Below are 13,192 nucleotides of genomic sequence, written 5' to 3'. Positions count from 1 at the left end.
AAGGTAGAAAAGCTCATGGTTGCTTTTGGCTAATGAGATTGAAACAGTAAAAAATTCCCATGCTTTTCAGAAGCATATGTGACAGTCAGGTTTTGTGTCAATGTGGCTGGACCAGGGTGTTCAATAGTTTGACAGTCATGCCCTACGATGTAATGTAACACTGATAGAATCTAACCGATGCAAACAATTCTATGAGCAGCCAGCAGGTGTGCTGGCGTCCTGAACAGGACACAGCCTGATGTGATGAGGTGTGTGGGTGTGGCCTGCTCCTTCTTAAGCAGACTCTGTGGGAAAGCTTGTCACTTCTGCTGGGTCTGGATCCTGCTTCTGGTTTGCTGTCATTTTTCCACATTGCCTGAAAATCCCAGGCGCCAACCGGGGACTGCCAACCTTGGATTCGTCTGGTTTTACGTCCACCAGTCAGTGATCCCTGCACTGTCTTCTTTTTTCCTAGTTCATCAGCTAGATGAGTCAGGAGAAACCTCCAGCTAACAACTCACTCCCTTGTATACCTGCTTCTACAATGTGTAAACCAATTCTTGATATAAATTTCTTTCAATAGATAGGTATAATCGTAAGAATCACTGATTTTGCTCCTCTACAGAACTTAGCCTAACACCATGCGTATTTTCCAAAATGTATACAAACATTTATTTATATGATGTAGTACAATTCAGAGCTATTACTGAGAAAGGAAATTATCATAAGGGCAGAATCTGTGACACATTTATTTCTTACAATGAAAGTACAAGAATATTCTCACATGCTGAATAAACCATAACAAAGTACTACAGCAAACTCTTAATGTTGCTCAACTTCACTAGAAGTGGAAGTTATAAAAAGACATAATTTCATAAAATGACTTTCAAAATTTTAGTCATGAGCTAAAGTAATGATCATATACATAAACATCCATGCACACAATCTGTGCCCCTTCCCCCCCAACACACACACAATTTAGCCGACATCAAGTGATAGCCAATCCCCACAATGGAGCTACCGTGATGCCTTGTCGAGAGAGTCCTCGCTTTGGTCATAGAAACCTTTGTCTCACTCCAGGTCTGCCTTCCTGGGGGGAATTTTTTAACTGAGATATGAATAACAGATCATTTTATAAAGAGATACAAGGAAAGAGCTGGTCTACCTCACAGAGGCCATGGGTCTCAGCTGTGTAAGAGCGAGTACTCAGCAAGCTAACGAGGACAATGAACAATCTCCAGGCTGGAGTATGACCTTGTCCCTTGTCCCTTGCTGTTTCACAGCTTGGACCTTCCTATTGTGGATATTTAAGTCATAGAACATAAACGAATTAATTCCTAAATGAATTGTCCCCTTGTAGCACTAGGGGACACAAATGAACCAGACACAGACGTCACCTCCTTATGAGTTTAATCTAGTGAAGAAGACCAGTAAAACCTATAAATATCATGAAGGTGATCAAATATTTTAATAGCAGGATGGAACAAGCCATTCGAGCCCTCTTATAACATGGAGTGAAAAAGCAAAGACAGAGCGATGTAAGGGGCGGCTTCTAGTTCAGCACACCAAAACACAGGGTGCCCAAGTTAAATTAATGTATCAAATAAAGAACAGAATGATTTTTAGTATGTCTCTGGCGTAGTGAGTTCTGCATTTGGATTACTAGTAACAATGTCAATGGTTCAAATCTACCAGCTGCTCCATAGGATAACGATGGACTTCAAAGGTGAGTTCTATTCTGCCCAATAGGGTCACTCGGAGTTGTGAGTGATGTCTCAAAATAATGTTCGTTGCTCATTGACAATAAAATAGATCTTGGAAAGGCGCTCCTTGCTTGGCAACCTTGTGTTGAAGCTCACTTTGTCCATTAGGAACTGCCCCTCAGAGCAGCATGACTGCAACCGTGCAAGAGCAAAGACTGTGAAGCAGACTAGGTTAGGGATGAGCTGTTAGCCCATGAACTTGTGAACTTTCTATAGACATCATGGAGTCGAGGGGAACTGTCAAATAGCGGAGGGGCAGCATGGTCATCTGGTCAGCCTGGAGGATAGATGGGTTGGCGTGGGTATCGGGGCACGGAGAAAGGCTACTGGGCACTAAGTGCTCCAGGTCAGACAAGAGGAGGCCTGAAATAAGCAGATGTAAAGGGGACTGTGTCTTTTCAGGAATAGGAAGCAGCACTAAAATATAAAATTGAGATAAATTGAATATTAAAGGCTGATCTTGTAATTAAAGCATGTCAGCCCGAATAGCTCTGGACTTTTGAAGCCTCCTAAACAATCTATGAATATAAATGAAAAAGGGAGGTGGCACAGCCATGTTCGCCGCTGGTCCCTTTGTCCTTCCTTGCACTTTGCTATTGCTTATAAATCCACACTAATTGTGAAGACGGGCTCCAGTGACACATCTCTCCCTCTCACAGGATCAAATGTCATTGGACATTTTAATCAGTGTGCGGCCCTCAGTTTAAATGGAACTTTTCTCCTCCAGGGGAACAGCCTGGTGGTTCAAGAAAGCCAGGCAACTAATTACCATTGCCGCCCCTGACCCCCACCCCATCAGAGTTGATAGTGATAATGGAGGAAGTAAATTAAATTAGGCAGATCAAGCAGAATCAAATTTAACTGGAAGTACATACAGAAGAATGCATAACATGAAAATTCTTAAAGAGTACCAGATGTTTGCTTGAAAACTTTGAATGAAGCATAAGAATGGTGAGCCCCGCAGGTCAGGGGATCAGAACTGGGTGTATAACGGTCAAGGAGGCCGGGCCCACTGTCTGTACAAGAGTTTGGTTTAAATTAAAAAAAGAGAGAAAGGGAATCCATGTAAAACTATTACCAAGAAATAAGGGGGCTTTCAAACGTTTCCATTTCTTTTCATTCCATTTACACAAACTTTTTGAAGCCCCTTCATATTTGAGGGACGGTGATAGTTAGCTTCGTGTGTTTTGTGTGGGGATGGGATGGGCACACACGTGTGCCATGCGCGTGTTGGTATGTTAATGGGGGGGGAGGGACAGGGTTCTCACCTTTCCCTCAACTGAGCACATAGGATTTGATGAGCCTCTCATAGACACACGTTTTGGACTTGTAGGAAAGCATATCACAGTGAATGAGGACAGTACAAGGAGCTTCTTCTATAGGTTAGCACCTGTGATGGCAGTTGTGTTTAAAATGCAAAACAGTCCAGAAATAAACAAAATAATCGTCTCTGTCTTGAAAACTAAGGAACGATCATGAACATCCATGCAAGTAAAACACAAAACAAAACCACACTGTTATGTGTACTTGGGATACATAAACACAGTGTGCATACAGTTTTGTTACACATTGAGTTATCCAGGAACATGACTATCATATATCATTAGAAGGTAGTCGTGTGATGTAGAATGCATTCACCATATTAAAACACCACACCATCCGTGGCAATGGCACTCAGTGTTTCAGTTTCTAGTACAGCATGGCTCTAAGTTTCTAAATGGCCGGTTACATACAAACACACAGTAGGAAAATACCAGACTTCATTCCACAGACTACTTTTAAATTAGCAGAGATGCATACATTTTACTAATAAAGGTCATTTTATATTATTTCCTATTATTATAACTATTCAAAACAGTATAGTACAAAATATATCTTATAAAAATTACACATTGAAATGATTAATATGAGGGAGGTTCTAGCTATTGTTCACCACGATTGAGATGCGATCCGTCAGATATTTACCCCTGGGATTCTACAAATTCTCCAACACAGCTACTTCTTTGTCTATTTCCTGTCCTCCAAAAGGAATCTCCAAACTCATTCAACAAGCAGAAGCTGGAAGTATGCACAGACAGGGATAACAAAACAGAAAGATATGGCCTGCCATACCTCATCTCTAAGTACTCCTGCTATAACATGAGATTGTTGGGTAGTTGGCTCCCAGCTCATGGTGACCACATGGACAATAGAAAAAAATGTTGCCCAGTGCTCTACCATCCCCATGCTTAGGCCACACTGTTGTATCCCTAGGCTTTTCACTGGTTGATATTTATAAAGCAGATCACCATATAATCCTTTGTGGTCCATGTTAAAACCCATCTCACAAGCAACCGCTACTAGAGGGGCTGGGGTAGTTGTGCATGAGATCCATTGGCTGGATTTGAACTTGGGTCTCTAATATGGAAAGTGAGAATTCTACTACCATACTCCCAAAACCCACTACTTTGTGGTAGCCTTTTAAATCAGACCTTGCTCATCTTTAAACCAGACCTAGCTCAGCTTTCTGGTTTTTGTGTACCTCATTAGTATTTAATGTTTACTTGTATATTTTCTCTAATTATGATTATTGCCATTATCTCATGACATACAAATTAGTCTGATCTGTTATTACTTCTTTAACTTTAGCTTTTCATCTAATTTCTACATGTACCGTGATTCTTACATTTCTTTTACTTCTAGTATCAGATGGCTTCTGATCAATTTCCTGCTCTTAAATCCATAATTCACTTTGTTTCCAGAAGCACAAGCATCTGAGCACATTTTGTGTCCTAATGAACTCATATTTCATCATTGAAATTTCATATAGTTTTTATTAAAAACTAATTTATTTTATCATATTTAACAAAAATGTTACTTTTATTGTAATCATATATTAGGCAGGTTTTGTTATTTATAAATTTCACTAATAGGAAGTAAAGGGAGTGTTATGAATATTTGTTTGAAAAAGAGCATACTGGATCTGATAGACCCTAAAGTTTGAGATCCTACTCATAGATATGAAACCCTATAGATATGATATAGGAGTTTTGTTATAGGCAAACAATCAAAGTTGAAATTATTACTTCCTTTTCATTAAGAATATGCATAATCCCAACTTTAATTTTTCTATTAACTATTGAAATTGAATAGTCATAAATTTCCTGAAAATATAGGAAATATAAACACTGCCCTCTTAACACATTCTTTTTATTTTTAAATCCATATCATAAAAAGCTTAAATTCTGGCCTTCCTTTTTAAATAGCCAGTAGCCAAAATTAGTCATACAAATGCAAAAGGAAATATGAAAAACCACTTCTTTAATAACTAATCAAAATGTAGAGATTAGTGCATAAAAATCAAAGGTTACTTCTGGATCCTGTTTTTATTTCCTTTTATCCAAAAGTTTAGAATCCAAATCCGCTGGAATGCAGACAGTGAAGGGGTTTATAAACACATTCAGGGTTGTGGAATATTTTCAAAGACCCGATGAAAAGACTGAGGCGTACCTTGACAAAAACATGCGTTCACTGACTTTAGGAGAGATTTTAAATCAGTAGCACTTTGTCCCTGGTTGGATGTGATAAGGTAAGGGCTGTTTACAAATTAGCTGAAAGTTCATATGTAGTTGATCAGATAGAAGCCATTGAGTATAAATTAACAATTATATATAGAATCAGCTATATGGTATGAGTTCATAGAAGATAATGAGTTAATTTCTTAGCATTTCACCTAATGAACAGAAAGATAAAACCTGAGGATTCTTAAGAGATTTAGGAACAGCAGATTGATAAAAGGAGTAATCAGACATGGATTTTCCTAAGTAAACGAGAGAAGTTCCACACATGACTGACCCGTTCAGAATATTCAAGGTAGCCTACATGGGCAAGGGCTTTCCAAAATATTACCAAGTTTGGCACTTGAATTTTTTGTTCCCATGAAAGAATGCATTCATTTTTCATTTGACTCCAAATTAATCTCAGTTACCTTTCAGGAGGGCAATAAAACCACGTTCTCTCAGAATTCACTAGTTTGACTGATATTCTTCTGAATCACATAGTAGGAAAGGAGTCAAACTTGTCTCACCAACAAGGGCATTCCTGCCATCACTGAGCCTTTTTGAATCGGGCTGCTTTCTGAATGAAACCACGCCGAATGCTCTTTCCTTTCCTTCACATATGATTTATAAGACGGGCATATCGGCACTCAAGGACACAATCCTTGACTATCTTTGCAAGAAACCTCGCCTTGGCATTTCACTGGATTTTTCTCCTCAGTGAGTTTATTATACCAGACTCTTCAGCAGCACAGAGAACCTATTCTCTAGCCTCCCTGGCGGTAATCGCGAGTGTGGCGCGGGGTAAATGTTAACTGTCAGAAGCAGAAATCCCGAGCCACACTCGGGATTCCACTGCAGAGAAGTCCCTTATCTGCTCCCCGGTCCAGCAGTGTCCTCCGCTGTGATCGCAGAACCATCTGACTTCCTCATTCCGCTCCATTCTGTTCTCTGTGTGCAGTGTAGCAGCACAGGGGCAGAACTGGGCGGGAAATTCAAAACGGCGAGTTTAAAACAAACATACACACAAACAGTGATACAGTAATACCTGTGAGGATTACACTGTATCAAAGCAAATCACCTCAGATGTGTCCCTAGATCAGTCTCCAGTGCCCTGCCTGCCCTTTTACTGTCATTTAGAAAATTTTTGCCTGGAAATTTTTTGTCCATGGCATCAAAAAAGAGTCACTTTAGCACAAAAGGAGTTTTAGACCAGATAAATGACAGGGACAGTGACTTAGAATTACTCACAGAATTGTGTATTAAAGTCTATCATATCTGGAATGTCTACTAAAGAGATTAAAATGAGTAATTTCTTAAGAATTATAGGCCTACAATATAAAACAACAAATTTTATGCAAAACAATGTACTGCTTTGGGTACAAAATTACTGACCTAATTAGACTGCCAGGGATGCTAGAGTAAGGCTTCTCAGAGTGGGTGATACTGCCCCCTAGCGTGGGTTGGGGTGCTAGAATGAACAGGTGAGGGCTGCAAAAGCAATAGTTAAACTTTTTTCTGGATCCGGGCCACAATAAAAAAGTTTCAAATGCCAGGGAAGCGATTAAAAGTGTTGCGCAGTTTCCTTTTCCTGGAAAAAGGTACAGTAGACCAATTAAACTTGGGGTCCTATGGTCTTTGCAGTTGATAGCAGTGCTTGTCCACTCTTCCCTTTCCTCTATAATGCTTTGCTCAACTTTGCAAGTCAGGGCATTAATCCCTGTCATCCAGAAGCAGTAAGAATGAAACAACAACCTTGTCCTGAAAGGACCCAGGGTTACAAGCCAAAGGTGCCACAGCTATCTCGAAGCCCATGTGGCAAACTCATCATCCTAAAAGGGACACAGAGCCAAGTAAATTGTGTAGTCAACAAAATATGAGTAAACATCTTTCTGGTACTTTCAGCTTTCTACCAAGACCATCTGACATCAGCATTGATATTCCATACTTGTCATCATCTTCTGAATTTGGATTAAATGTCCTCTTAGTTTTGTGAATGTTTTTAAATTATCTTCAGTATAATTGTTCTTAATTATAATAATAATGATATATGTTCATAATTTCTGCATTCCATTGGATCATTTCTTCTTGGAATGGGCATAATATGGATCAGGCAGCTCTCTTCCAAATTTCTTGGCAGAGACCAACGAACATTTCCAGTCAACGTAGTGGCTTACCAGAGGCTTTGTTGGGCCAGTTAAATTCAAGGCAGGCATGGCAACCTAAAAGGTTATGGGGCTGTTTTCTAAGATTGATATGGGATAATTTTGATAGATGGTATTTAAGAGAAAAGGGTGATCATGGAGACTTATTATGAAGAATTTTAAGTAAATTGAAAACTGAATTGGTAAAAAAAAAAAAGTCCAAAGAAGCTGCACAGAGATGTGTGTGTGTGTTTCTTTAAATCACAACAATACGTCTGAATGTTCTTTGAGGGTATCAGGCCTGTCCTATGAGAATTTTATTAGGCAACTTAATCCCATCCTCCTTGTCACCCTAATCTTGCTCTCTCGGGCTTCTTTTTGTTCTCAAAGGCGCTCTGGTGGTGTAGCGGTTACACACTGGCTACAATCTGCATGGTCGGCAGCTCAAAACCACCAGCGGCTTCTCGAGAGAAAGGTTGCTATGAGTCAGCATTGACTCAAGGACAATGAATTTGGGTTGTTGTTTGGTTGGTTGGTTTTTGTTCTCAAATATCAAGAAATACAATGTGAGTCATCCAGAAAGCCAAAACTGTTTGGAGCCACTGTGTCGATCCATCTTGTTGGGGCTCTCCATCTTTTTTGCTAACCCTCTGCTTTCCCACGTATAATGTCCTTCTCCAGGGAATGGTCTTTCCTGATAACATGTACAAAGTATGTGAGCGAAAGTCTCACCATCCTTACTTCTAATTAGCTTTCTGATTGTACTTCTTGGAAAGCAGATTTGTTTATTCTTCTGTCAGTCTATAGTAACTTCTGCCTTCATCACAAACACTGTAATTCAAAGGCATGGATCCCTGTTGGGTCTTCTTTATTCATTGTCTAGCTTTCACATCCATATCAGGCACCTTAAAATATTGTGCCTTAGGTTGGGTACACTTTATTCTTCAAAATAACATCTTTGCTTTTTAAGACTTTAGACACCTTCCCGCCAACTTCAATTGACCAGATTCTCATTCACAGTGGCCTAAATAGGCTTACAGAGACTGTGAATCTTAATGGAACACACAATTTCTCTCATCCTTCTCCTGTGAAGTAGCCAGGGATTTGAACTGTCAATCTTTGAGTGAGAGGTCAACACCTAACCCAGAATGTCAACGGGGCTCACTTAAATCGTCTTGGCTTCACAGTTTGGTTTTCTAATTCTAGGTTTTCACACCTATAGTTATAATCTACTTGGTGTAAAATGATATGTTCAGCAACTCAGTATTTTTGTTTGTACTCATACTTAGACAATGACTAATTTCTTCAAGTCTGGAAAGTGTTTTGTAAGCAACAACAACAAAACCCCTAGGTTTTTACATCTTTGATATGTATTATGATTAGAATCTTTTCTGTTTTTGTTTTGTTATTTTATAGATTAGATGCTAAGTGACTTATCCAGTAGCGTTCGAAGGTATAGAGCAAGAGTCTTAGCTAATTTCAACAAGAAAATATAATCACGATGTCATTTGTAAAAATCAAATATCATAATTTTACAGTGCTCTTTCTGTTCTGATGGCATAGTGGTTTTATGTTGGGATGCTAACCACAAGGTCAACAGTTCAAAATCATCAGCCTGCTCCTTGGGAGAAAAAGGAGGCTTCTATTCCTGTAAATCGTTACAGTGTCAGAAACCCACAGGGGTTCTGCCCTGTCCTCTACTGTTGTTAGGAGATGGAATTGGCTTCTGTTCTGGAGCCTCTAGTTGAGCCAAGAGTGTGTCTGTCTCCTTCCCCACTATCATATAAGGAAAAAATATTACCACTGTTCACCTTTCTTATGTTTTGTTTACTTGTCCCATTAACCCACCACACCAAGGAAGAAACGTGACACATTTGGAGACATTGTATATTAGTGACGCCACTGACACTTTGTCAGAAGTGGCACCTGAGACCTTACCCCCAGGTGAGTGCCCCTCCAGACTCTGCCACCTGCCGACTTGGCAAAGAGCTTGGTCCCATTGCTTATTCTCACTGCGACACACAGGCCTCTGTGTACTGCTCCCAGGTTATGTAGTTCTTCAAAGCAAGCTGGGGCCCATTAGCCCACCAGAACCAAACTCAAATTTTCACATATCCAGCTCTTTGAAAAGCAGCCCAGGTAAATCAATGTCCAGCCAGTGGGAGGCTTCCTGCTTTGCATGATTTGTGAGACCATGCCCAACAATTGCTAGTATTAGTCAAGATAAGCCCTACAGTTATAAGAGTGTCAAGCTCCTGTTTTCTGACCCAGTAATGTTCATCTTGTTGCTTAGGGACACGGTCAGACACATGTAAACCCTCTCCACCAACCCTCGCCACCCTTGAACCCTTCCCTCTGGGTGGTCTCCTGTGCTACTTGATGTCACGAAGGCTCCCTGCTACAAGGGACTTCCTTGCACTACCAAGCAGCACCTCATCCGTCCCTCTGCCCCCAACACAGAGCTTCTCGCTCAGCACTGCCGTGTCATGGCCAAACCCTTTTCATGGAATGCACCACAGTACTAAAACGTCTGGCCGAATCTCTGTCTTCTCAAAGGCCTTGTGATACAGTAAGCACGCCAGATTTTGCTCCTGTTCTGGGATTTTCTGCCCACCTCCATCACATGGGCTTCAGATCCAGGATCTTTTCTGCACCATTAGTAGAAGCAATATGTTAGGGAACTATGGCCGACCGTCGTGGTTTTTAAACTGATACTCCATCCTGACTCATACTTAGCTGTCTGTCCTTCAAAATCTCACCTTGTTTCCCTCAAAAGTTCTTATCTCCTTTTGAAATGTATCTTATGAAATCCCATTCTGATATAGCTCCTAATAAATAAATTACCCCAATGTTCACATATACTGGCTAAAAATGCTTTATAAATGTATTGTGGTTTATAAAATACAAATTCTTACCAGGAATCAAGTTGCTGAAGTACCATCCACATAAAAAATAAAGGCTTGAATCAAACAGAATCATCCAGCAAACCCAGCCAAATGTCATGCTTTCTTGTTCCAGAGATTGGTACATATTGTTCCACTGAATTCCTAGCAAGAAGGCAAGGTCAGAGTCAGAGCAGAGCATCCTCTTTTAGTGCAGGTTCCAGTAGAATGGGCCCATTAATTGCAGACTCTTTAATGAAACAGAACACAGCTCAAACAAAAGAAAGGTCAATAACACTGGTCAAGATCCTTCTAATGAATTGTTACCATCCTCATTCCTACATTTTTAAAATGACATCAAGTGAAGTAGCCATTGACAACATGGTAATAGCTATCATTCAGATTGTTTTCAAAAGATTATTTTGCTTATATCTAATGTTATTTGCTCAACTATAAAAATCTCTACTGTGGGAAATACAAAACAAATTCACTGCCATTGAGTCAGTCCATTTTAACTTCTCTTTTGCCTGTAGAACAGAGTAGGACTGCTCTGTGGAGTTTCGAGAATGTACATTTGTAAAGGTGCATGCAGTCTCATCCTTCTCTGGCAAAGTGGTTCTTCCTGACCTTGCGGTTAGCAGGGACTCCTTTAAGGAAATTAAGCATGTTTAAAAAAAAGATAAAGAAAAAATAAAATAAAAAATGTTTAAAGATAAAGAAAGTTTCCCTTAGGATCCAAATTTCAAATCATATTGTCATCTTTGCTTTTAGAACAGATACAGAGCAAGAGAAAGAGATAAACAGTGTATATAAGGTCCAGAGTGAAAAAAAATTAAGTATTTTCTTATAATGTGTTTTAAATGTAAAGTTGGGTAAAATATAATTTTTCAAAGTTTTTTTTTTTATTTATCCAACTTCCTATGGTGCTGGCCTAGAACTCAATGTACCTAAAAACTGTTTGTAAATTATTGTGTGCTAGGTGGAAAAAGAACCAAAAAAATGTTACTGTTCCCTCAGCGGCGATCATTTTACTTCTGGAGAGCCATGATCCAATTTCAGTTTCAACGTTATCAGTTCAAGAAATAAATAAATAATCATCCAGAATTGCTCTTCTGTTAAATAATTTTCAACACGTGTTGCTGAAACATCGAAGAACACCAAGGCTAAGCTAGGACCACATTAGCAGGCTCGTGCATAAAGTACTACACTTGTGTTTTCCTGTGGCCTATACTTAAAATGTAAGCAACACCCCCCCCCCCCACACACACCATTTAAAAGTCTAAAACATACATTTCTGTTGTGGTTTAGGGTGTCAGTTGCTGAGCTCTTAATATAAGTGAAAAATGCTACCATCAAATTGTAATACATGGTTTTAGGCTGTATCAAAGGTAAATCTACAGAAAAGAGAAGGATATAAGTGTGCCCTACTTCATGTTGGTTAGATCTATTTTTCAATTCTGCCCTTTAGGCATAATCCTGAAAAACTGAGAGTCAAGAAGAGATCGACAGATACATAAGTTACTGCTGCGTGAAAGAGGGAACTGAACTTGGGAAAACGAGCAGAGTGAGAAGCTGAATCGAGTTCAGCAGTACTCCAGCAGATGGGCCCTCTTGCATAAGAATTCCGAAGGTCCAAAGTGGTGACTCCATCCATCGGGATGTTACAGGAGTAGCCAACAAAAGCTGAGTAGCTGACCTGGACCGTGTTGGAGGCACTGGGGCACAATACTTGTTCTTAATCTTCCCTTAAATTCAGAAAACTCAAATGTGGAAAAGTAGTTATATCTGTGAACCAAATACTTGAACTTCCATTCAAATGCCCCACAATTACAGTTAAGACTTTCTACTGTATTACTGGCACCAGGAAAAAGATTTCAAAGTCGGTATTATTGAAAGTCACTTTGGAAAAATCCATCTTCTTACCTGCCTCTTGCCCTTCTAGGAATGTGATGAAAAACACTCCTTGCCCGAAGGCTGTTGTTGAGAGGAAACACTGCGCAGCAATTGGAGGAACAGAGAGAAAAATTGCATATTAATGTTTGGTGGGGACTATGGGAAACCTACAGTATTAAATCCAAATAGAGGCTATGACAAGTCCCCACGTAACCATGCCTGCCCATTGCCGCAGGCCGTGATTTAAATATCTGACCGTGGAAGCTTCACGAAATGTCAGCCGATTCTGACAAGTGTGATAACAAGCCCCTTCTTAATGTTAAAAGGAATTATTTCTCTTTACTGCACTGCTGGAAGTGTCATAAATACAACACGCTCTGTACTGCAATGTGTAACACAAAACAGTGGAAAAGGGAACAGAGCAACTTATTGTGTTTTATTATGAAGTGCCCTAGAATACACTGCAGGAAAGCAGATGCACTATATACACTGTTTTACAGTAAAAAGAAACTATATTGTTATTTTATTTTTAATGTCAGGAAGAAAAACTCACTGAAAAAAAATCATCTTACATTTAAACCTATAATATACCACTGTTGTTGTTTTTTTATCTTCTAGAAAATAGTAGCTTATGTAAATAAAGAAATCAAGCTTTCAACACTTCAACATAAGAACTGGGGTAAAAAAATAAATATAGCAACAATTGAAATTCAGATTAGAAATTTCAATGACACTGTTTCAAATTGTATATGGGGAGACTGGCACTAAAGGCCTCAACCAGATGGGGTTGTTTGCTTTTTAATTAATCTGAAAATAGCTAATTATCACAAACACAGAATTATTGGCGATTAAATATCACAGATGTGACACATGCTAATCAGAACCGAGGAACACTGATCAATGGGCAAAATGTTGATTGAACATAACCCTCTTCCTTATATATTCATGTATACATCAGCATATAGCGAGTTGAAATCAGAGGGGATTGAGTAGTT

At 39.4% G+C, this 13,192-nt stretch overlaps 1 protein-coding gene across 1 annotated transcript in view; it reads right to left on the bottom strand.

The window, feature by feature from the left end:
- The window catches only part of ABCA13 (ATP binding cassette subfamily A member 13), a 458,452-nt gene that overhangs the window by 259,211 nt on the left and 186,049 nt on the right, over positions 1–13,192 (bottom strand). The window contains exons 29-30 of the mRNA XM_075557314.1: positions 12,228–12,297; positions 10,338–10,469 (exon numbers count right to left, since the gene is read on the bottom strand). Of these exons, the coding sequence (XP_075413429.1) occupies positions 10,338–10,469; positions 12,228–12,297 (202 nt within the window). The remainder of the gene's footprint in view (positions 1–10,337; positions 10,470–12,227; positions 12,298–13,192) is intronic.

This window comes from Tenrec ecaudatus, chromosome 9 (assembly GCF_050624435.1).
Source record: "Tenrec ecaudatus isolate mTenEca1 chromosome 9, mTenEca1.hap1, whole genome shotgun sequence".
Classification (NCBI taxonomy): Eukaryota; Metazoa; Chordata; class Mammalia; order Afrosoricida; family Tenrecidae; genus Tenrec; species Tenrec ecaudatus.
Note: the sequence above shows the minus strand (reverse complement) of the source record. Positions and strands in the feature narration are given on the sequence as shown.